This window comes from Lampetra planeri, chromosome 53, assembly GCF_965212315.1.
Source record: "Lampetra planeri chromosome 53, kcLamPlan1.2.h2, whole genome shotgun sequence".
Taxonomy (NCBI): domain Eukaryota; kingdom Metazoa; phylum Chordata; class Hyperoartia; order Petromyzontiformes; family Petromyzontidae; genus Lampetra; species Lampetra planeri.
Genome location: NC_136159.1, coordinates 6,750,494 through 6,775,823, shown reverse-complemented (window position 1 = coordinate 6,775,823; position 25,330 = coordinate 6,750,494). Strand labels below are relative to the sequence as shown.

The window sequence follows — 25,330 nt, the reverse complement described above, 5'->3', positions numbered from 1 at the left end:
GAGAGAGCATCAGAGAGAGGGTGGAGAGCGTCAGAGAGAGAGGGGGGGGGGCTGTGTGAGAGAGAGAGCGTCAAATAGAGAGAGAGAGTGCAGAGTGAACGTCAGAGGGAGAGAGGAGAGTGAGCATCAGAGAGAGCATCAGAGAGATTGCAAAGAGAGCGTGAGAGAGAGAGAGCGTCAGATAGAGAGGGAGTGGAGAGTGTGCGTCAAAGAGAGAGAGAGAGAGGAGAGTGAGAGAGAGAACATCAGAGAGAGCGAGCGTCACAGAGAGCGTGAGAGAGATTGCAAAGAGAGCGTGAGAGAGAGAGAGAGCGTCAGATAGAGAGAGTGGAGAGAGAGAGAGAGAGCATCACAGAGAGAGCGAGAGAGGAGAGCGTCAGACGGAGTGGACGGGCAGAAGAGAAGAGAAGATTTAGCGGAGAAGAAACAGAAGCGAGAAGAGTGAGCGAGTGTGCAGCAGCAGCAGGAGGAGGAGGTGCTGACTCAATCCCTGCAGCAGCCCAGGTCAGCATCACCCCTCAATGCCCTCTCTCCATCTCTCTCGCCGCGTGTCAAACAAAACCATCATCCCACGTGTGTTTCAGTGTCTGTGCAAGGGACGCTGCGTCGTCGGCTGTGCCCGGGCGGGTCTTGTGTTTATAGACATCGAGAGGTTTAGAGGTCCTTCCGAAACTGATGGTTGGGTTGAGGGTCTTGGAAGGGTCGTTTGACCATACTTCACCCCGTAGGTCGGTGCTAAGTTGGACGAGGAGCGAATCTGATTCAACGCTCGCTCGCCGATTGCTATCAGCGGCCGGCGAATTGAACTTGGGTTGGGGGGGAGGGTGGTGGTGGTGGGGTGGTAGTGGTGGTGTTGTGGTGGTGGGGTGGTAGTGAGGTTGTGGTGGTGGGGTTGTGGTGGTGGTGTTGTAGTGAGGTTGTGGTGGTGTGGTGGTGTTGTGGTGGTGGTGTGGTAGTAAGGTTGTGGTGGTGTTATGGTGTTGTGGTGGTGAGGTTGTGGTTGTGTTGTGGTGGTGGTGTTGTCTTGGTGTTGTGGTGTTGGTGTTGTGGTGGTGGTGGGGCTATAGCGGCAGCGCGCTAACCGCTGCGCCACCGCTCACCGCCCCGGCATTTAAACTGCGACACTTCTTAACCGGCGGCCGCAACGCGTCGCTTCAGCCTCCACCTGTCACCCGCTACGTCTGAGTTCGACTCCAGGACCACCACGTTCGAGCTGATAAACTCCGAATCCGGTATCGTCATTCGCGCTGCACACCTGAGTGGTGAAGTATGGTCAAACGAACGCCACGATCGGAGGGGTGGGGTCATTCATTCAGCAGTGGACTTTGTAATCGTGCCAAATAAATAATAATAATGGTGTTGTTGTTGTTCGCATGGTAGATTATAGTAACTTACCGTGTCAAATCATACGGGTTAACCCCGTATTTTGTACAGGGAAATTGATTTTTCAGGTCCATACTGCGTACAGCCGTTTCAATGCGGGCAAAAAAAATGTCTATTTGTGTTTCTCTCCTTGTGATGGCACTTTGTAGGATGAAGTTGAGATTTATAAGGGCACGGGGTGACCAGTGAGGTCTGAATTGGTCTGTAATAAGGGAGGCATGTGTGAGTGGGTCAGTGTGTGTGGGTTAGTGGGTAAGTGTGTGGGTGAGTGAGAGTGTAGGTGGGTGAGTGTGTGGGTGACTGTGTGGGTGAGTGTGTGGGTGACTGTGTGGGTGGGTTATTTCGTGGCTGAGTGAGTGTGGGTGAGCGAGTGGGTGAGTGTGTGGTTGAGTGTGTGGGTGAGTTTGTGTGTGGGTGACTGTGAGTGTGTGGGTGAGTGTGTGAGTGAGTGTGTGGGTGGGTGAGTGTGTGGGTGCCTGTGTGAGTGAGTGTGTGGGTGAGTGAGTGTGTGGGTGAGTGTGTGGGTGAGCGAGTGGGTGGGTGAGTGTGTGGCTGAGTGTGTGGGTGAGTGTGTGGGTGGGTGTGTGGGTGACTGTGAGTGTGTGGGTGAGTGTGTGAGTGAGTGAGTGTGTGGGTGGGTGAGTGTGTGGGTGCCTGTGTGGGTGAGTGAGTGTGTGGGTGAGTGAGTGTGTGGGTGCCTGTGTGAGTGAGTGTGTGGGTGAGCGTGTGGGTGAGTGAGTGTGTGGGTGAGTGTGTGGGTGAGCGAGTGGGTGGGTGAGTGTGTGGGTGAGTGAGTGTGTGGGTGAGTGAGTGTGTGGGTGAATGTGTGGGTGAGTGGCTGTGTGAGTGAGTGAGTGTGTGGGTGAGTGTGAGTGAGTGTGTGGGTGGGTGAGTGTGTGAGTGAGTGTGTGTGTGGGTGAGTGTGTGGGTGAGTGTGTGAGTGAGTGTGTGTGTGGGTGAGTGTGTGGGTGAGTGAGTGGCTGAGTGAGTGGGTGAGTGAGTGTGTGGGTGAGTGGCTGAGTGAGTGGCTGAGTGTGTGGGTGAGTGAGTGTGTGGGTGTCATAGCTGTCAACCCATACGGTTCACCCGTTATTCTTATCCACGGAAATTGAGTTTTCAGGTCCATACAGCCGTTTCAATGCGGGCAAAACAACAAAAAATGTGTCTATTTGTTTGTGTTTCTCCCTTGTGATGGCACTTTGTAGGATGAACGTTGAGATTTATAAAGGGGCACGGGGTGACCAGCAAGGTCTGAATTGGTCTGTAATAATTAGGTAGGGCACTTATACGGGGTTGACATGTGTGTTAGAAACTAAGGGTAGTCTCAATAGTAACTAAGGGTAGTCTAAATACGGTACAATTAGACGGAGATTGCCTCGTGTTGTTAGCGAGAAGCTATTGCAGCGCCTAGGTCTACTCGGCCTTAATTTAGTACCATACAGTGTACACACTTCACGCGCATTTATTCCGCACTTAATACAGCACTGTACGCACACTTGTGTACTGTACACGTAGCGACACACACACACGTACAAAGACAAAGATCCCCCGTGTAGCTTCAAACAGACTGTAGGGGCAAGTGCTGTTTGCGAGCAGCTATGAAGGCCGTGCACTGTGGCACACGAGGAGAGAGGCCAGGACCACGCCCGGCCGCCTTTGTCTCCCCAGTGGCGATGTTTGCACATCGCACCAGGTACTCGTTTGAGGCCGAGTCGACCTAGGGGAGGCCCAGGACCGGTTTAGATAATCGTCACCGGTGGTGGCCTTGAACGGGAATCGAACTCGGGTGGTTGGGTTCGGAGCGCAGTGCGCTAACCGCTGCACCACCGCTCCCCACGTGTAAAAAAAATGCAGTATGTACATCCATACGCAGACGTACATCCAAAGATATGCACTCCTATGCCGCCCGTACACACAACAACAACCGCCTTTCCGCTATTAATTGACGGCGACGTCATCACAGCAGCTTGTGCCAGGCTAGGTGCACCTTGAGGTCACGTGCGGCGTGGAAGGCTCTTCGGCAGGAGGTCACGCGATACAGACCCAGCCAGGTATTTCGGATTGACCTTCACCTGAGATGACCGCCAGATGCCCCACCTGTGCTCCACACTGTGCCAAATTTGTCGCGTTTTAACCGCCCCGGTCGCTCCGCTCGTTGTTGTGAGCTTCGTTCCTTTAGCCCTCCATTATACCACATATCGGCTAACCGCTACACCACCGCTGCCCACGTTAATACACAAAACACACACAGACACAGAGATAGCGTTACCTACAAGGGCATCGGACGATCAATAACAAACGCGCGACTGCCTTTGTCTCCCCAGTGCTGTTGTTTACTACACACCGCGCCGAGGTACGGTCCTCGTTTGAGGCTGAGTCGACCTAGAGGGTGGGGTGGGGGTGGGTGCCCAGGACCGGGAAAGTACACTTCCCCCAATGCTGCCTTGTGGTGTAATATTCACGCTGGCTACGGTCACAATGTCTTTGCCAATCCTCACCTGCCCCTGCCCCCCCCCCCAAGGGAGATGGGAGCCATGCTGCAAGCCCTGTGCGTCGTCATCACCCTCGCACTCTTCGCCGGAGCCTCCGTCTCCCAGGATGCCAGTTTGACTCCCAGCCCAGGTGAGAGGCAGCCTGGCCTGCCGAATAAAACCCCTGGGACACGGTAGACTTTGCGCTTGGATAATTGCTCGTGTGGTTGTTTACAGGCCGGGGTTGCGAGGCGGGTCATGGCAAGGCCGTAATTATAATATATTTTGGGGGGGACACATCCCCCCCCAATATTCAAATATGCTCAAAATGTCCCCCCCAATATATTGCTATAAAAAATATTGCTTTGCTTTGTAAATAAAAAGAACAATTTGCTAAACCTTGGCCACAATATCTGGACATGTCTTCACATAAATCAATGCATAGATTTCTGTTCATATGATTGTGGTTATGGTTGTACTTTATTAATCCTTAATCTCTGCCATTACATACAATGAAACAAGAAATGGTAAAAAAGTAAAAACAGAGCAATGTAATACAATACACTATGCGACGTTATTGTAAAATAATAATAAAAAGTCCATCGCATGTGCAGGAAATTAGTTTTCAAATTTAGATATTTTTCTGGGTTGGGACCCCCAGACACCCTAGAATATTTGGTCCCCCCCAATGTTGACTCCATGGCTACGGCCTTGGGTCAGGAGATGGCAATGGGTTGTCGATCTGTGTGGAGCCTTGAGTAGTATCCCTCCCCACCTCACCTCTGCCCTCCCCCCCCCCATTTTGTGTGGCGAGGTTTTCTCGCACGCTCGTTTGTAAATCGGCCAAACATCCCCATGTAGCAGGACCCTTTCCAGATATATTCTTGAGACTCAAACCGTGACTTTTCGGGGTCGAAGGTTTGGCAAATGTGAGTGGCAATTAAAAGATCGCCCCCCCTGTCTGAACGGCCTCTAGCAATTCGTTGCCATGGTGTAAGAGCCATAAGCACATTCACAGCGTAACCGATTTGCCCAAAGCGTCCAGATTTTTTCCGTGGGGGCGAGTCCCTTGTGGCAAGACACCTGTACATATTATAGGATGGTATACTCAAGTGACCGTGGTGTGCCAGTGGAGTTGGTGTGCAAGTGGAGTTGGTGTGCCAGTAGAGTTGGTTAGCCGAGGCGGCCCAGCGGTAGAGCGAGCGGCTTGCAATCGGGAGGTCGTGAGTTCAAACCTTGGTTGCGGGAGGTTCTTACTCACGCACGGTCTCATCCAGCAGTGGAACAGCTGCCGTTAACCGGCTCTCTTTGTCCCGGCCTCTTGGTGATTTCGCGGCCACGCCGTGCTCTCTCGGGTCGTACTGCGCGCTGTTCATCGGCACGACGCCCGACGTTTCGCCCTGGGACCTTCTTGGGGAAACCGACTTGATAGAGCCACCTTGTTCCCCCCGGTCACCACGCCTCGCTCCTGCCAGCCGCCACGTCTCTGCCGACACGTTTTTATCCCCCCCCTTTTCGCTCCGCAGCGCCGTCCACCGCCGCCGTCGTCGCGACCTCCGACCTCATCCTGGGGAAGAACTCGTCGCTCGCGCTGCTCGAGTGCCGCCTCGTGCCGTCGGGCAACGAGGTGGTGGCTCGCTCGTGGCACCACAATGGCTCGGAGATCCACGGTGACTTGGTGCCGAGCAACTACATGAACCACACGTGAGTCACGGCCGCACGATCGAGGTTGTTCTTTAGCTCGCCGCGCTGACGTGCCGTCCGTCCGGTTGTGCCGTCGGGGTTGTGCCGCTGTGCGTCTGCCCAGCGGGATGCCCCACCGGAGGACGGCCGACACGTGGGTTCGATCCCAGAAGCTCGGCGGTGACGTCTCGCTGCTCGTGAGAAGCCGTTGCTAAGGGGCAGAGGTGTGGACTCGAGTCATGTGACTTGGACTCGAGTCAGACTCGAGTCATGAATTTGATGACTTGCGACTCGACTTGGACTTGCATAACAATGACTTTGTCCCACCTCTGCTAAGGGGTGCGTCGATTCACCCTCCACACCTCCCAGTCATGGAAATTGATAATCGGGGAGCCCTAGTCGTACCGCGCGATGTCCGACGTTGCACTGCCCGTGCTGGGAGCTTCTGCAGCGGAGCGTGCGGAACAGCGCGTGTGCGGTGCAACCCAAAAACACACGGGAGAGATCGCATCAAAGAGCAGCACTATTGAAGGTGTGAATACGTTTCTGGTATGATAATTGTTTTTTTACCCTTCTATCTGGCAACAAAACTGACACCTTTTTTTACAAGGAGTCATGTTTACATAGACCACAATACCTGCAGCCATAATGCAAAAAAAAACATAACTCTGATAATATATGTGCTGTCCTTGAAGTTGATTGGTCCACACTCGAGACAGCTTTTCTTAGAGCCTAGTCTCACATGGGTTGGACCAGATGACGCCAAAAGGCGCACAACTCAAAGACAATTCACCATCAGAGTATGAGAGCTCGGGGTAAGCATTTACACCAATGGAACCTCATTTGCCAGTAAAAGAAGGGTAAAAAACCAATTATATTTTTTACTGGCAAATGAGGTTCCAATGACGTTTCTGGTAGTCGATACGTGTTAATACGTTTCTTGCATTGAGCAAGGTTATTTTTGTTGTAAGAGACGATGATGATGATGGGAGGAGGAGGATGGAATTACAAAGTGGAGGAGTGAGAGTGAAGAATCTGAAAAATTAGTGAGGTGACCTGTAGTGTGGTGATTGTGTGTGTGTGTGGGTGAATGAGTGGGTGAGTGGGTGTGGTAAAGTGCACATAGCCTGGCACAAGCGCCGTGGTAAAAGTCACCGCCACTTCGTGGCGAATGGCGGTTGCTGAGTGGGTGATTGAGAGCAATTGGTTAAGTGAGCGAGTGTGTTGTGCGGTGGTTGAACACAGTGTGGATTTGTGCGGTGGTTGAACACAGTGTGGATTAGAGGCCGACCGAAACTAAATTTCTGGTTTCGGCCGAAAGTTAAAAATTGACTTTCGGCCGAAACCGAAAGTTTAACTACACTTTCGACCGAGACCGAAACAGAAAGGTATATAACCGAAGTTACCGAACACAAGATTCATGAAATATGTCATGATGCAATGCTACTTTAATTAAAAAGAAATTTAGAAAGAGTCGGTAAATATCAAATCTTTAGGTGTTACTTACTTAGTAATTATATCCAAACAAATGTTGTAGTTAAGAAACAACAGTTTTTCCGCATTCAGCCAGACAGGCTGTTAACCGGTCGTATAAACATTAGCAGACCATGGTTGCGGCTGTAACCTCGCTCCCGAGCTGCTGCTGCTGACGTGTCTGTGTGTTTACAGCTTATCGCATAGGATTGCCTAGCGCCGACTGACCGGCCGATAGGCAGAGTGATAGACGTAGCACGAGCGTTATATTCTACAAATAGATCTTCGGTTGACGAATGACGACCGAAAGTCAATATCAGTTTCGGCCGAAACCGAAAGTAAACCGAAAGTTAAAAATTTACTTTCGGCCGAAACCGAAAGTATGCCGGAAGAGGCCATTTGCCAACTTTCGGCGCCGAAACCGAAACCGAATTTCGGTCAGCCTCTAGCGTGGATGAGACGCAACAGTCGGTCTGCAAAACCGATGCCTCCGCATGGATTGACGAATCGGCGAGCGGTAGCAGGGTAGTAGCGACAGAAGAGTGTTGAAGAGGCGACTGGCCGCTGGAGCAATGAGTTCAGCTCGGACGCACCCGGGTTTTAAGAAGCCACGGTTTGCACGCAGCGAGAGTGCACGAGACTGGTGATGGAGTCGCAGCCAAAGGGGCGGAACACGCCCCAGAAGTTCCCGACAACCATGCCGACGCGGCCATCTCCGGAACGGTCTCGCTTGATCGAGCGCGAGGGCTTGTGAAGGCCTTCATCCAGCAGTGGAGAGACCGCGGCGCGCGCTGGCGATGACGCCGACGATGACAAGCACGTGTGTTGACCCGCGACGTTGCCCTTGGCTGAGCCCTCCTTGTCGCGCCACGACGCCGGTCTGCTGGACTTGGCACCGTTTTGTCAACACAGTTTGCCCATATTTTGGCAACCGCCGTTAATTGCTGCCAAGCCAAAACTAACTCATCCGGTTTTTCACATTGCTTACATTTTTTAATTTTCACCCAATGTCCTACAAGAGACGAGGAGTTCTCTCCCCAACCCCCCCCCCTACCCCCCTACCCCCCTGCCAAACAACACGACCTTTGGCAGAAGACCGCATTGCAAAGTCTGCGGTAGGCCTCGGCAGGGTAAGGTAATTTACCCTTTTTACCGGGTAAAAGAGTAAAGGTAAAGGTGTCGACATGCCAAGGGGTAAGGTAAAGGGTCGGCTAAAGGTAGCGTGGAATAATTTCGCGGTAAACACCTTGTTTACCGTAAACACCTTGTGTTTGCCGCTCGCTAAAAGCTCCGTGGCGCAGTCCGTGGCCTCCATTTAAAATTGGAATCATCGAGAGTATTCTATATGAATAAAGCGCTCTACCTAGCATTTACCTGTTACAAACCTTGTTCATGTGTAGTAGTACCCCAGTAATTACCCTGTAATCCGGTAATTTGTATGGGGTAAGGGTACAAGGTAGGGCAAAGGTAGGCTCGTTGCTTTTGACCTTTTACCTTACCTTGCTAAAGGGTAAAAAGTAAGGGTAGAGTGATTGTATTGTGGTAAGGTAAAAGGTAGGGTAAAGGTAGGCTCGTCGTTTTTACCTTTTACCTTGCCGAGGCCTAGTCTGCGGGTACGACACCGCATGGACGCAAGCCGTGGCATGAGTAACCAATCACAGGCCCGCGCCAATTGCCTCTCGTGGAATGAAAGGGTTTTCACTGAGCTACAATTACACTCATTGTTGTAATCTCCGCAGCCCGCCGTGCATTTAAAGTTCCCGTCGTCCAAAGGGTAGAAGGAACTCCGGCTCAACGAATACCCTCGAACTTTGTGGCTGCGTCTCGTCGTCGTCATCGTCGTCGGCCAGTAACTTGCCACAGTTGGGCCTCCACAATGGCCGTTGATGCGGCCGTTCTTGTGCTTTCAGCGTTCGTAGCTTGCTCGAGGCCGGCGCTTACACCTGCCTCTTCAGCAGCAAACACAACTCCTGGAACGCAACCGTTCTGGTCAAAGGTGAGCGGTCACGAGATTCAGATACGGTCGGTCATAGAATTATCCGGCGCACCGATTGTCCGGCTGCTTCCAACATTTATCCGGTGGTCCCAGGCCGATCCGGTGACACCGGCAAACCGCTCGAAAGGCGGTAAACAGTCCGGCGATTGGCACCACTGTGTGTAGCGTTACAACAAAAAAAGTAGTTCTGCTTGATTTCAGTGTTAAATAATACATACAGTGCATTATACACTACATACAACTTAAACAATGAAAATACTGCACCTTTATACATCGCCCCATGCAGAATCTTCGAGATTATAGTGGTAAGTATGGTACAGTAAATACAGTAACTTTTTAAAGTAGGATATGTATTTTTGTCTATTTGTTTATTCATGCCAATGTCATCTAGTAAACTCATTTAAAACGCACAAAAATACAACAGCACCTAAAAACATAACGTCATACAAGAATGTGTAAAAAAATAAGCTACTTTAAATAATGATGATCGGTGATTATCCACCGTTTTTGAAAATCTCTCCCGATGCCGCCGGATAATCGGTGATCTCCTGCATTACGTGCGTAATCGGCCACCCCCTTTCGTGTGCTGTGCCGGCCTTCATAAGCTTGCTCACCGACAGAACATGCCCCAACAGTCTGTTAAGTCTACACGGGCGATCTTCGCATAGACATCAAACTGACGACCCCTGCGTTGCAAGCGCAGCGCTCACCATCGTCCACCAATGCGAGCACTGGCGGGGTGGCACTTGAAACACGATGGGGCAGAGTTGTTTAAGCCCCCACCCCCGCCCCCATCCGCACCACCTCTGTGCTCCGAGCGGCTTAAATGGGGACGCCAAAGTCGATCGGCAAGTCGCGTGCGGTGGGGTAAAATGTGGGTATCTCACCCACTCCAACATGCCAGCGTGGAAGAGTAGGCCAAATTACCCTCCGCTAGAGGCGGCTCTCGCTCTCCAGAGCTCCCTCTCGTCGAGGCCTTTCCAGTGGCCGCGTTAACTTTTGCCACAAAGCCAAAGGTACCCCCCCCCCCCGGCGTAGGCCGTCGGGGGCAAGTCGCTCGCCCTGCCGCGGCGCTGACTGCCCCCGTCCCCGCGTCGCTCTGCTCGCAGCCGCCCCCCAGTTCGACGCGGTGTCGGGGGGCAAGAAGGAGCACAAGAAGGAGCACAAGAAGGACCACAAGAAGGAGCGGAAGCTGTCGGCGTACATCGGCCACAAGGCCGTGATCAGCTGCCACCTGGCCTTCCAAGGCTTCCCGGCCCCGTCCTGGACCTGGTTCAAGCTGTCTGCGGACAAGAAGACGCTCACGGTGAGTGGACGTGCGAGCGAGCGAGGACGAGGTCGGGCACCTGGCTTCAGAGGTCGCAACCGGGTACCCGATACCCGTACCCTACCCGATACCCGGCTACCCGTACCCGGCCGGGTACGGGTACCCGTTTGCGACCCTGGTGCGGCCGGGTACGGGTAGGCCGTGAGTCACTGGTGAGTAACCGTTTGTCACTCATTTCCCAACGTCTTGTCTCTTCTCACAATTCAAGTTCCTAGAATCAACCCACCCGCGCCTGCAACATGGCTTCATCCCAGAGGTCGCAATCGGGTACTCGTACCCTACCCGATACCCAGCCGGGTACGGGTAGTCGGGTATCGGGTAGGGTACGGGTACGGGTACCCGTTTTCGACCCTGGTGCGGCCGGATACGGGTACGGGTAAGGAATCAAAACCCGTTTGCGACCTCTGCCTGGCCTGCCTTTCCCAGAATCCCCTCCCTACCCCCCCCCCTCGAACTCTTGGTGAGTGAGGCAGCTTGCTGCTCCAGTTGCCCGCCCGGCAAATCTGTCGGTTGTGTTATAATATTTCTATGATGATAGTGATAATTATAATATATCCTACTCAGTGGATTTGCATGTGGGTCTCCCCTTCTCTGGCACTGTGAGATATTCATCTTCTTTCAATGATGTGTCCCAGGGGTTTGAACCTCGGAGGCAGTAACCCTACGCACAGGGTGCGTGGGTGAGGTCTTTAACACCGAGATACGTATAAGGTGGGTGGGTTATGGGTGGGTGGGATGGGTGGGTAGGTCGGTGGATGGGTTTTGGATGAGTGGTAGGTGGGTCAGTGGGGGTGGGTGGGTGAGATTTCGGTGGGCGGTAGGTAGGTGGGTGTGTCAGTGGGTGGGTGCGTTTTCAGTGGGTGGGTGCCGGAGGTCTTTGACATCATCATGAAGGTGATCATGACGTTTACCGTGATCCTGGTGATGACGATCATGATGATGCTGATAATGATGATGCTCATGATAATGCTGATGCTGCTGCTGCTGCTGACGATCAACGTTGCTGCTGATCTAGTGTATTTTTTCTGTCTCCACTCGTTTTTTGTCGTTCTTATGTTCTGCTCTGTCTGCGTGTCTCCATTCCTCGTGTTTGTGTTTCGCCTCTCTTTGGAATTTTCACACTTAAATTCTAACTTAGCAATCTTTTAAATACGTAATCAACCAAGCTATGCGTTAATTGTGTGTTGACCGACTCTCTGTGTTGCATTACATTACATTTCGATATTTTGCTAGGTTATTTAATTCAGTATGTCTCTCTCCCGTTCACCTAATTTTCAAGCTTGCGTACCTTACCACGCGTCGTCCTACTCATTGACATGCTAATTTTTCTCTGCCCTCTCCCTCTCTCCGCCCCGCCCCCTCTCTCTATTTAAGGCCTCGTCACAGAGACGTTCTCTCTCTGTGTGCCGATGTGTGTTCTCTCTCTATGTATCTTTGTGATATCTGCCTGCTTATATGTCCGTCTATAGTTTTCTGGTTAGATTTTTGTTGCTATTTCTTTTATACCTGATGACGATTGCTTGTGTTGCAATCGAAACGTCGTAGTATGCGATTATTTAATTAATTATTTTTTCTTTATACGTGACTTTACCGAAAGAACCAAAGAGTAATTCCTGCAGTCACGAAAGCTCCAAATTAAGATTGCCCATGGTGATGTTGCCGATGACTGTAACGACGACGACGATGCTGACGACACATTTTGCCCGGTGACCTTCGCGGCGCGCGCAGCTGCTGGAAGACACGGAGAGCAAGATCGGCGCGAGGACACAGCACGTGATCGCCGCGGTCTCGCGCGAGGACGAGGGCGAATACCTGTGCGTCGCCAGCAACGACGCCGGCTCCAGCAACGACACCGTCACCTTCAAGGTACGACGTGGGGGGAGCCGTGCGCGGCTCTCAATGCCGCAGACGCCGACGCCCTTGAACGTAGCAGACGGGTCGGTGGGGCCCAACAAACCAAGGCTCTCCCCACGCTTGACCAGCCGGATGATTGGCAAACGTGACACGCAGAAAGACAACGAACTCCCCCTTATAGCATTAACAGAATGTTGGGGCAAGCGCTGTTAGCGAGCACCTAATGAAGCCCGGCACGGCACGCGAAGGGGTGGGCGGCCAGCAGCATGCCCAGCCGCCTTTGTCTCCCCAGTGGCGATGTTTACACGCCGCACCAGGTATTCATTTGAGGTCGAGTCGTAGGTGCGTATGTTGAACTTCTTTCGCACCGTACATAGCCAACTGTGCTAATTGGAGGTGTGGGGGAAGGACAACAAACTAAACACAAAAAGCAGTCGACCTAGGGGTGGCCCAAGACCGGTTCGGACAATCGTCACTGGGCTCGCCGGGTTTGTAGCGCAGCGCGCAGACCACTGCAACTACCGCTCCGCACAACTCTCCACAAATGCACACGTACACACACACGTACACACACACACACGTACACACACACGTACACACACACACACGTACAAAGACAACAAAGACAAACATCCCCCGTGCAGCCTTAACAGACTGTTGGGGCACGTGCTGTTGGCGAGCACCTACGAAGGCCGGAACGGCACACGAGGGGGTGGGCGGCCAGTACCACGCCCAGCCGCCTTTGTCTCCCCAGTGGCGATGTTTTTTGCTCACCGCAGCAGGCACTCATTTGAGGCTGAGCCGACCTTGGAGAGGCCCACACACACACACAAGCGCGGGATTGCTATCTTTGAATGAAACCGGCGTTCTCTGCACCACGCGCGCTCACGACGGCGGCGTCGATGACGAGGACTCCTCAACGGCCGCTCGCCTCGCCGTGCCCGGGTTCGACCCCCCCCCCCCCCCCCCCCAGGTCCACGACCTGCGTGACGCGGTGTGGCCCTTCCTGGGCATCGCCGCCGAGGTGGTCGTTCTCATCGTCATCATCTTCGCCTGCGAGAAGATGGGGCGCAAGAAAGCGACGGCCACCCCTGTCGGTACGCCGGCGCGGCCCGCCTCTGCTACTCCGCTGCTGGATGACCGCAGCTTTCCCCCCCCCCCTCCCCCCCCCGTGTTGGTCGGGGCGGTGGGTTTGCCGAAAGCGGGAACCGTAGAAGTAGAGTACAGCGAGGGATGTTTTTGCCGTGCTGCCCGCGACACGTGTTTGTACATCGGTAATTTAGTTTGACCATACTTCACCGTTCTGGTCTACCCATTCATATTATTAATTTATGTTTTGTTCTTCACCACGGCGCCTGTGCCAGGCTAAGTGCACTTTGAGGCCACGTGAAGTGTCCAGCGCCCGCTGGCAGGAGGTCACGGGACAGACCCAGGTGCCACGGGTCCACTGACCGAGATGATTGGCTGATGCACCACCTGTGCCCCTACTGTGCCAACTTGCTGTGCTTTAGCTGCCTGGTGCTCCGCTCGTCGTTGTGAGCGTCGCTCCTCTGCCTCCAGCTGCCCAGCAGCGTCCTTCACGAGCCTCCTCCCCCATACGGCCTTGGGGAGAGAGGCATCCATTCAGGAGTAGAGCAATGGAGAGCTGTACATGCATTGTTACCTGCTTAATATGACTTGTTGTTTGTATTTGATGCTGTACTCGACGTATTTGTCTACTAAACGGAACGCGTGTTTCTCGTTTCTCCGGTTCTTGCAGAGGATGACGGAACGATGGCACTGTAAGTCCGCGTGCGTGCGCACACACACACTCACACACACAAAGAAACCAAAGGTGCCCCGTGTAGCCTACACATAACCATCAGAGCAAGTGCTGTCGGCGAGCAGCTATGAAGGCTGGCACGACGCACGAAGAGGGTGGTGTGGTCATAGCACCACGCCCGGCCGCCTTTGTCTCCCCCCCCCCCCCCCCCAGTGCTGATAATGTCGCGTACCTCGTACACCTATGCTGTGTTCACGTAACAACAACAACAACAAACAAACAAGCAAACGTCAACTCGTAGCACTGCGCCGCCACCGCACGGCGTCCGCTCAATTGCCCTCGAAGAGCGAGAGAGAGACGGCTGAGGGGTGCGAGGGGGTGACGGAGATGAGTGGTAAGGCAGCGGTAGCAGCGGGGCGGTGAGCCGGCGCCAACCGTTGCCCAAGCTCTGTGGTTCCCGACATATGGCGATGTTTTTCGGCCAAATCAATGACGAGGGTTTTTATCTTGCCCAGGATTTTACGTAGCGTTTTTTTGTCGAAGGCGCTTTACAAGAATTGCAAATTGCCCGCTCGTTATTGGCCGATGGGGAAAAGGGATGGGGGTTTGAGTGTTGGGGCGGGGAAGGGATGGCAAGGGAGGGTGGTGGTAGGGAAAGAGAGAGGGGGTGAAGTTAGGAAGAGGAAGGATGATATTGGTAGGAATCTCCTGGTTCCACCAGCCCACAGGGGATTATTGTGTCCGTCCGTCGTGCATCCAAAAATGGGAGGGGTGGGGCTGGGTGGAGAGGGGAGGGTGGGGAGGGGCTGGGTGGGGAGGGTGGGGCTGGATGGGGGGTGGGAGGGGTGGGGCTGGGTGGGGAGGGGCTGGTCACCCCGTGGTGCCCTTATAAAACTCAACGTTTAACCTCACGCCGGCTTGTGCCCGCCCTCACAGTCGGGCATATTTGCGGAATACACCACGCCGCCGTTGACCCTGGCCATTGACCGAGCCAACCCAACGTTCCTACCAGCTCCCTCTGCAGGAATGTGTTGAAGGGTGATAGTAGGGAGAGGGAGGGCTGGCGAGGTTAGGAAGGGGTGGGGAGGGGGTTGGTTAAGGTTTGAAGGATGCGGGCAGGAAGTGGTAGAAGGGACACGCTATTGAAAAAAGATGAGTCTCAAGGGAGGAACAAAAACGGACGATTGAAGTTGGCTGTGTTGACGTGGAGTCGGGAGTTTATTCCAACGGAGGGGAGCGGAAACGTGACTGAGTACAGAGAGGGAGTGGGGGGGCATAGTGAGGAACAATAGAGATTGTGAACGCAGGGGCCGAGATGAGAAGCGGAGCACCCTGGGAAAGACTACTGGAGGAATCCGATGAGCTGTGAAGCTCTTGTTCACGGATGTCCAGCAGGGGCACGGGGTAAGAGCGTTACGAAAACAAACGGTACAAAAACACGATAGGAATGCGAAGTACTAGAAAGGTAAACAAATCACCCAAACACACACAAACATTAAACCATCCCCGTCCTACCAGGCAAAGCCCACCGAGGTATCAACTTGTTTTTCAGAAGCGACCTGGTCACAAATGATAGCTCAACGAAGTGGCCCCATCATTTGGACAGTTATAGCACCAAAATAATCTAAATAACTAAACGCGTGTTTCTAAATGTGGAGGGAAAACCCGGAGGACCCGGAGATAAAATCCACGCGACCACGGGGAGAGAGAGAGACACGCAAACTCCAAATATACAGCAGCAGGCGTCAGGGTTTGGATCGAACCCACGACCTCCTGCACACCAGGCGAGGGAGATCGATGGCATCCACACTCTGCTGGTAATGCCTTCTCCCGCCGAGCCAGAGTACGGGTCCTACTCGACACCCGCGTGATCCGCCAACCCTCGCTACCTCCGTAGTGCTGGGTTTGCAGGCCACGTGCCCAGGCACAACCACCACCGCCGCCACCCGGGCCAAGTATCGGATGTGTCACCGTGCCGCTCGTTTTGTCTGTCACGGTAACAGGAAGGGCGCAGCAGAGAATAGCCATGCCGGCACGGAGGCCGTCAGGCAGAGGAACAGCAAGTAGACCGCCGTGCCTGACCACACTCCGCACGACTGGAGGTAAGTGGGGGAGTGGAGTGCGAGGCGTGCAGTGACTCGCTTGCCGGTGATGTGCGATGGCTTACCACGAAGCAGAATTTGAGGTTCAGTTTGGTGTGGCTCAGAGGTGGTCAGGCCCAAGGGGGCACGTGGCTTTGCTGATGAATTTTACGCAGACCGCCTTGCGTGTCGCGTATCCCACGTGTTGGGCGTTGGCGTTGAATTTTATTTTTACACACTTTTATTTAACTCACTCTGTCTGTTGTTGTTGTCGTTGTTGATGTCATTGTATCCACCAAATCTTGTAACTCAATTTTAACCCCCTTCCCGACTGCAAACTTGGTATATTTATGTCATACTGATGACAAGACTATATTCCATCATAAAAAAATATATATTTTCAAACATTCTTTTTTTTATGTTATGTTTCGGCTTGGGTCTAATTGTCCACGGTCAACTGACGTTGGCTGTAATTGGCCACGGTCCCTTACGTTATGGCAAGCTTCGGGGCCACTTCCTGGAGTCGTGGAGTTTTTCCATTACTAGTACATTTCATAAAAGCGTGTTTTAAAAACAGTTTTAAAAATATTACTTATTTGTAAAGCACTCAGAACCCCGATTGATGTGAAGGCTGCTATGTATATTACATTGTCTGCATCCCATTAATTTTGTTACTTATCCTCTCCACAGCGACGATCGTGGCTATTAGTGTCGTGCATTGTAGAGTTTTGCGCTGAACCAGGACCCATATCTAACAGAGAGCGAGTCCCTTGCCTAGTAAACATCTGGCAGGTCACCAGCATTAGTTCAAGCGAGCCTCACTCTGCTGCTGCTGCTGAGATGCTGGATGTTGACGCCGGTCGAGAGTTTGCTTCTGTTAAACCCAAAAAACAGAAATCACCGCCAGAAGGCCGCGTGGCCGATGGGATGTCTAAAAAACTACTTTTATATATTTTTTGTAACACGCAGGGCCCAGATGTGAGCAGGGAGGCGTGCTGTACGCTTATTTATTTTACGACTTCAACAGGGTCGATAGACCATACTTCACCACGCTGGCCAGCACGGCTCGGTGAATGGTTGGGGGCGCGCCAGGGCTCGGTTCACAACATCGCTCGCCTCCCCCCCGATGTTGGCCGTGGTTCGGAACTCGAATTCTTTTCGAGCCGCCGTGCTTGTATCGCGCTGCGCTAACCGCTGCGCCGCCGCTCCGCCCCGTTCTTCCTGCGATGGAACCCCATGTGGAGCTGGCGCGATGGGGGCGACGGCGGCGGCGGCGACGCCCAGCGGAGACGGAGACGGCAGATTTGTTTTTCGAGTTGGGGAAAGAATTTAACGGCGCGGCGCCCCAGAGAGACGGGGATTTGTTTAAAAGATCTAATAACAATGGTAACAGCAGCCGCGCGCACTCTGACCCCCGACGCCGCTGCTGCTGCTGCTGCTGCCGCTGCAGAGTTTCACTCGGGGCCTTTAAATGCAGACTTTGCCCAAGGTGTACCGGTCAGCACCACTGGACTTGCAATCCAGAGGTCGCCGGTTCGATTCCATCTCCCGGGGCGGCGGTTGAAGCGACGAGGCTTATCTTTAAATCCACCCCCCCTCCACCTTTCCTCCGCCTCTGTCCACCCGGCGGTGTGAATGGGTCTGCGACAGCGAGCCAAGCGGCAGGCCGCGTGCGGCGGGGTTAAAGCGTGGGTGTTGCCAACTCTTCCGAGTCGTCTGGCCAGCGTGGAAGAGTAGGCCAAATACCCTGTGTAGAGAGAGGCTTCATATTCTTAGGTTTTTTCGGTAAAGTCACGTAGGTAAAAAATTAAAATTAATAAAAGTTAAATAAAATAAAAATCACGACGTTTCGGAGGCAACACAAGCTTCCGTCTTCAGGTGGAACCGTCACAGCACGATAGCTGTATCATGTGAGAGAAATTCCAAGAAAACAGTCCTTGTATATATACTGGTTGAGGGTGGGAGGAGCCAAGGTAGGCCCTGAATATTATTTTTGTGAGGTTCGGTGCGGGTGAAGCACGCTGTTAGGAATGAGCCTTTGTTGTGTAAACTAGATGCGGATGATGTAAAGGTGCGTGTAAATGGGACTGAACCTTTTGTTATGTAGAGGTGATGCGGCTGAAAGCTTCAAATCTAGAATTAGAGAGAGGCTCTCGAGAGCTCCCTCTAGCGGCGGCCGCTTCCGCCGGCAGTGGCACACGCAGGCAGCCGCAGGGCCTGCTCCTTCACCCTCGACCGTGCCGCTACGCCCGTCAACAAACAACATTGGCGGCAGCTGACGCACGATCCACCCTCGTGTTCCCACGCCGGGGCCAAGATCCGCAAGCGCGCCGTCGGTTTCCTGCGCCGCGTGGTGCTGCAGGCGCGGTCTCTGGCTGTGCGAGCGCGCGTTGTTCCGCGCGTTGTTCCGCACGATGTCCCCGATGTTTTCTCCGCCACCTGCCAGCTCAAGCCTTCCCGTGCATCGTGTGACTCCCTGTGTGGCCACCCCGAATCCCTCCGCCGCTCTCATGGACACATTTCTGTATCTCCATGTGAAACCAGCTGAGGCCTCCCGTAACTCGCGTGACTTCAGTGAGTGGCCACCCCCACTCTGAGCCCCTCACGTCACCGCTCACTTGCCGTGCAAAATATATCCATTATTGCGCCCCCCCCCCCCCCCCCCAAAATACAAAAGTCGATTTTATACGTTTTGCATTGTGTGCAGACTGGAAGCTACCCACATGCCAAATTTCAAGTTTGTTGCATGTTGGGAAGTATGCTAAACATTTCAAACAGACACACACATTCACAAATTTCCCTTTTATATATATAGCTATCCCATGCCATTACAGGGGCCATTTGAAGAAGGGTTCTCGGTGCTAGCTCTGTGATTTCCGCTTCTGCGCGCCATCCTCTAACACAGCAGTGACTCACTCGTCGGTGATTGCTCTCAATAAAAACGTCTATCTAAACCAGCTCCAGCCTCCCGCGAACCACGTGACTTCTGTGAGTGGCCACCCCCACTCCGAGCCCCTCTTCCTCGCCCCGCCCTCTGTGAGAACAGACGCCGCTCCGTGCAGCAGCAGCGAGTCCCTGACGCAGCCTTTCCTCTCTCTCCTCGTCTCTCCTGGCCCTGTGCTCCCGTTCCTCCGCTCTTTCGCCATCCTCTTTCTCACATTCCCCATTCCTCCTCCTCCTCCTGCTGCTGCTGCTCATTGACCTTAAGACTTGACTCCCAATGTTTGTTGTAACGTTCTTACCCGCCCCTTACTGGGCATCTGTGAAGAAGAGCTTTACAGCTCATCGGATTCCTCGAGCACGAAAACATTTCTGCTTCTTCTCTGTTTTTGTTACTGCAACATGCGGTCCAGGCAAATCACACCGGGAGATTCTGACAACAGGATGCAACGTACTCTCTGGTTCTCTTTCATGTGGTCCAGCTGCGCCGTAATGGGCGATGTCTCCTGATTTGAAGTTTTCGTGGCTGCAGGAATCCATACTCTTGGGTTCTTTCGGTAAAGTCACGTAGGTAGAGCAATAAAGAATAAATCACGACGTTTCGATCGCAAGCAATCGTCATTAGGCAGAAAGATACAGCAGTAGAAGTGTTCAGTTCAGATCGAAACGGCGTGATTTAGTATTTATTTTTCCACCTACGTGACTTTACCGAAAGAACCAAAGAGTATGGATTCCTGCAGTCACGAAAACTTCAAATCAAGAGACAACATCCATTCCGGCGCAACTGGACCACATGAAAGAGACGGAACGAAGGGGGGTAGATCCCCCCCCCCCCCGCTGCCCCAAGCCGGGAACTTCTCCTTGAATTTAATATTCTGTTCCTGAAGAAGGTCCCCATCGCGTGGAGCGAAACGTCGGACGTCGCGCCGAACGACGAGCGGGAAACGCGGGAGTGCTTTTGTGTGTTCTCACACGGGCTTGATCTTTCCTGCAGGACGTCCCAGCGGGAGATGGAAGAAGCGGAAGCGGAAACAGACACCGGCCGTTCTTCGCCTACTTAGTGCATATAGTCTTCCCGACATCATCATCATCATCGTCGTCGTCATCAGCCGTGGTCTATCCGCCGCTAGAGATGAAGGCTCTCCTCCCCGTGCCGTCGTCACACAATCTCCCGTGGTGTCGATATTTCCGCCACCCGTTTTTCTCCCTCGCGTGTGCGCGCCGGTTTCATCGTCCGACCCTCCGCTGCGGTCGCCCTCCGACCGAGTGGCGCTGTTTTTCCTCCCGTCTCGCACGTCCGCCGCCATCCCATCGCAGTTGACGCGTCCTGCCCAAGCCCGCTTACTTTTTCCACCGGCCCATGCGATGTTTGTTGTCCTTAGCCCCACGCGTCCGATTAACCCGGTTGGTCACGTACGGTGCGAAAGATTCTTCTTGGTTCTTTCGGTAAAGTCACGTAGAAGGGAAATAATGTCTCAGACACTGTCTTTCCGACAGACCTGTTCTTCACCTGAGGACGGCTGCTTGCGTTGTGGCCGAAACGTCGTGAGAATTATTTTATTATGTTTTATTTTTATTATTTTATTATTTCCATTCTACGTGACTTTACCGAAAGAACCAAGAAGATGAATCCCTGCTGTCACGAAAGCTTTAAATCGAAGTTGCGAAAGAAGTTGAGCACACGTACACTGTGCGCATTCACAACGGCCACCAATGGGGATGAAAGCCACCCCCCCGCTTCTCTCCGTCTCTCGCTGTGAATCCAGAGCGTGCGCCTCACTGCTTTGCACACTTTTCAGCTGCCGCTTGGTCTTTTTTTCTGTCCGTGTCCCTGTGCGTCCCATCGGAGGCACAGGGACACGGATAGCATTGAGGAACGTGAACTGCAGGTTGCTGACAGAACAAGAATGTATAAGGGACGCGTCTTCTTAGAAGGTTGTGTTTGTCAAAGCGCAGGGCATTACCGTCCTGCAAATACGTACACACACGTACCACTCGTCATTTACATATCATCGTCATCATCGGCCATGGTCAGTCCACTGCTGGATGAAGGCCTATCCACGCCGTCTGCATCCGTCATGTTTTCGCGACGCCGCAATCCATCTCGAGCTGATCATCTCCGCTTTGGGGCGTCCTCGCCAGCAATTATGGACCTGGCTGGAAGGTGGGGGGGGGGTGGCTTTCATCCCCATTGGTGGCTCTTGTGAAAATTCCACATTCCTATGACTGGGGCCAGTCCACCGAAAATACAACCACGGTTAGCTTACCCGCAAAGCGGTACCGATTTTAACCGCCCTGGAGGGATGATGACCGATGCAATGAAATGAATACCAGCCAGGTCTTAAACAATGTGTGTGTGTGTATATGTGTGTGCGTAGATGCATTAAAAATAGAGCCCCCGTAGCCTTATAGAGTATTGGGGGTTAAGTGTTGTTAGCGAGCACCTATTAATGCCAGCACGGCGATCGAGCGGCTGGTTTGGCGACAATCACGCCCCACCGCCTTTGTCTTCCCATTTATGGTGCTTGCTCATTTGAGGCTGAGTCGCCCTAGCGGAGGCCCGGGACCGTTTCAGATATTCATCACCGACGTTGGCCGGGTTCGTAGCGCAGCGCGCTAATCGCTGCGCCACCGCTCCTCAGCACACGAAGATACTGTGTCACACATGCACGCGCGCACACTTGCACCGATGCACAGGCAATTGTAGAAAAAAAATGCAGATATTTACATGCACACGTATATAGCAATGAGAATAGTTGTAAAAAAAAAAAGCATGCGTCAGATAACTATGCATTGTTACGAGATAAATAATACAAGCTGCTGTGTAACTGAGAGATTCGCCACCAATCCTGCAATTCGTAATGAGTTTCTTATCGGGTCGCAGTGTCTCCGTGTTTCACGATAACCCTCCACCACCTCGCGGCAGAGCCAGCCGGATCAAGTTGCCACGTGGGACGAAGAGCGTCGCTTGGTGCGGTTCATCGGCGAGTCGGGCGGGTGTTGGATGAAGGCCAAAAGCTAAAACATTAACGATTTGCACCATTGGTAACCTCCTTTGCCAGTAGCAAAATATGATAATTGCTTTTTTACCCTTTTATCTGGCAACAAAACTGACACCTTTTTTTACAAGGAGTTATGTTTGCATTGACCACAATACCCACGGTCGGAATGCAAACAAAAAACACAACTCTGATAATCTTCTTGGTTCTTTCGGTAAAGTCACGTAGAAGGGAAATAAAAAAACATAATATTATATTATTTTATTATGTTTTATGTTTATTATTTTCTTATTTCCCTTCTACGTGACTTTACCGAAAGAACCAAGAAGATGAATCCCTGCAGTCACGAAAGCTTTAAATCGAAATTTAACTCTGATATTGTATGCACTGTCCTTGAAGTTGATTGGTCCACCCCTGAGACAGCTTTCCTTAGAGCCTAGTCTCACATGGTGTTGGACCAGATGACGCCAAAAGGCGCAATCAATTTCAAGGACAGTGCATACATTATCAGAGTTGTGTTTTTTGTTTGCATTCCGACCGCAGGTATTGTGGTCAATGCAAACATGACTCCTTGTAAAAAAGGTGTCAGTTTTGTTGCCAGATAAAAGGGTAAAAAAACAATTATCATATTTTGCTACTGGCAAATGAGGTTCCAATTGTGTAAATGCTTACCCCGAGCTCTCATTCTCTGATGGTGCATTTTCTTTGAGTTGTGCGCCTTTTGGCGTCATCTGGTCCAACACCATGTGAGACTAGGCTCTAAGGAAAGCTGTCTCGGGTGTGGACCAATCAATTTCAAGGACCGTGCATAAATGATGAGAGTTGTGTTTTTTGTTTGCATTCCGACCGCAGGTATTGTGGTCAATGCAAACATGACTCCTTATAAAAAAAGGTGTCAGTTTTGTTGCCAGATAAAAGGGTAAAAATCAAATTATCATTAACGATTTGGTTGGAGGTTAAGCCTAGCAGAAGCTCAGGCAGCTTCCGCTAGCACCGGTGATGCTGGCTGTCATCTCCAGCGAAGCGTCTTAGTTTATATGTGTAAATAAAAATTGTCGAAATGTTGTTCGCCTTTCAACAACGCTCCGGTTTTGCTGGTAAACCGAATCGATTGGTTGTGTCGCCGTCTGGTGGTGCGGTGCAAATAACAGTGGGCGCCACGGTGGCTAGGAGATGTTAACTATCTCGCCTGGTATACAGGAGGTCGTGGGTTCGATCCCGACCCTGACGCCTGAATTATTTGGAGTTTGCGTGTCTCTCTCTCACCGTGGTCGCGTGGATTTTTCTCCGGGTCCTCCGGTTTGCCCCTCCACGTTTAAAATCAACATGCGTTTATAGAGTATTTGGTTGCTATAAATGTCCACACGATGATGAGCCACTTTGTTGAGCTATCTTTGTGATAGCCAGAAGCTATATCGCTCAGTGGGCTTAAATCTGGCAAAATTAAATATCTATTTTTTAAATAGCTTGGTTATGTTGGGGCCTTTGGGGCCTGGGAGTGAGTGCTCAGCCTGCCCTGTTTGCTGTTCAACTGTTACGTACCAATGTTTAAGACGTGGAAATGTGTGTTTAAAAAAGAAAAATGAAGCCACGTGCTGTTTCCGCTTCCAGTAGTGCTGTTTGTTGCTGGCTGCCTGCCTGGTGTCGCGAGATTATGGTGGCAGCTCGGTCACCACGAGCCGCTGAAAATCCCAGAATGTAACATTCGCTTGCGCAACTGCATTTGGTGAAATGTCAGCTCTGAGAAAAAAAAAATTACATCAGTTTAACCGTCACGCGACAAAAATCTCTCTCGCAAGTGGACGGGGAGCGGGGGGATAGTGCTGCCCGCGACTGTGCCTGTGGAACAGAGGAGACTTTAAGAAAGAGAAGAAGATAAGGCATCTCGGAGGTAGCTCTGTGATCTCCACTTCTGCAGGGCCGTTCTCGAATAACGCCCTAGGGTTGCACTCCTGCGTGCACACTCGGATTTTAAATTCGTGGGAAACCTGAAATGTTGTCGTTTTAGAAACTTGTTTGCCAAGTCGTCAAGTGTCACCCACCCCACTTCTTTTATTTCCGCCGATTGAAACGATCCCGACAGGTAACAGCGGAGCACCGCTCTCTTCGCGTGCATGATGGCAGTCGCAGAAGCAGCAGCAGCAGCAATGTGTTCAGGAATCGAATGCCAATGTCGAGTTCTTCCATCTGCGACGAGAGGGCTTCAGGAGAGAGAGAGAGAGAGGCCGTTGCCGCCTTGATTATTCCTCCAATTTCAATGAGCGCAGACAACAGCGGGTCACGATATGCTCCGCATCATTAATGCACTGGAATCGAATTGCTCTTTGTCGTCCATCGTAATTGTGTCGCATCTGAATGTATTCTAACAACGGTGATAGCGATGCCCGGTGTCTTGTGTGTTGCAAACAAAATAAAATAATACGTCCCACGTGATTTCGGCTTGTACCGTGGTGTGTTCGACGTTTCGCCGCCACGCGCTGGGAGCTTCTTCAGGAACTGAAGACATCGCGGCGGAGAGCCATACAGTGCAACGGCGAAAATAAACTATGGGAACCTCATTTGCCAGTAAAAATATGATAATTGGTTCTTTACCCTTCTATCTGGCAACAAAACTAACACCTTTTTACAAGGAGTCATGTTTGCATAGACCGCAATACCTGCAGTCATAATACAAACAAAAGAACATAACTCTGATAATGTATGCACTGTCCTTAAAGTTGATTGGTCCACACCCGAGACAGCTTTCCTTAGAGCCTAGTCTCATATGGGTTGGACCAGATGACGCCAAAAGGCGCATCTGGTCCAACCCATATGAGACTGCAGGTATTGCGGTATTGCGGTCTATGCAAACATGACTCCTTGTAAAAAGGTGTCAGTTTTGTTGCCAGATAGAAGGGCGAAAATAAACTTGCACAGTAAAATAAAAGTGCGTCCAGCAATTTAAACAAAATTAAATTTTTGTCTCTTTGGTTGTTGTTGGGGGTTGGGTTTTCAGCTGTGCAATAGGCGATGAATCGAACAAAGCCGGTCACCGCATCGCGCGCTTTCGGATGCGCTTCTGCGGGCCGTCTGGAACGCTCTTGCTTTCGATATTAGGAAGCCACTGGAGCTGTGCACTTTCAAATCATCATCTGATAAACTAATTTCTTTAAAACGGATTTTCGTGTTTAGTGTGTTGTCCTTCCCCCGCACCTCCGATTAGCACGGTTGGCTACGTACGGTGCGAAAGAAGTTCAACACACGTACAAGGAAGCGATGATGGTTGTGGTGACTTGGGCTGCCACGTGGATTTTTACAATGTTAAAAGCCAAAAAAGTTTTTTATAAAACAGTCATTCGAGGAAATGTGCAGAAGACCAGTT

General features: G+C 52.0%; 1 protein-coding gene across 1 annotated transcript; it reads left to right on the top strand.

Annotated features, from left to right (window-relative positions):
- Positions 1-1,132: 1,132 nt before the first annotated feature.
- On the top strand, positions 1,133-24,402 carry LOC144734808 (basigin-like; the record flags this gene model as incomplete). Its single annotated transcript, XM_078617191.1, has 10 exons — positions 1,133-1,237; positions 3,909-4,005; positions 5,381-5,558; positions 8,921-9,006; positions 10,116-10,312; positions 12,062-12,199; positions 13,161-13,284; positions 13,947-13,968; positions 15,953-16,051; positions 19,965-24,402. Coding segments are annotated over 9 exons (1,011 nt in total), but the record flags the coding sequence as incomplete, so codon positions are not given.
- Positions 24,403-25,330: the final 928 nt, after the last annotated feature.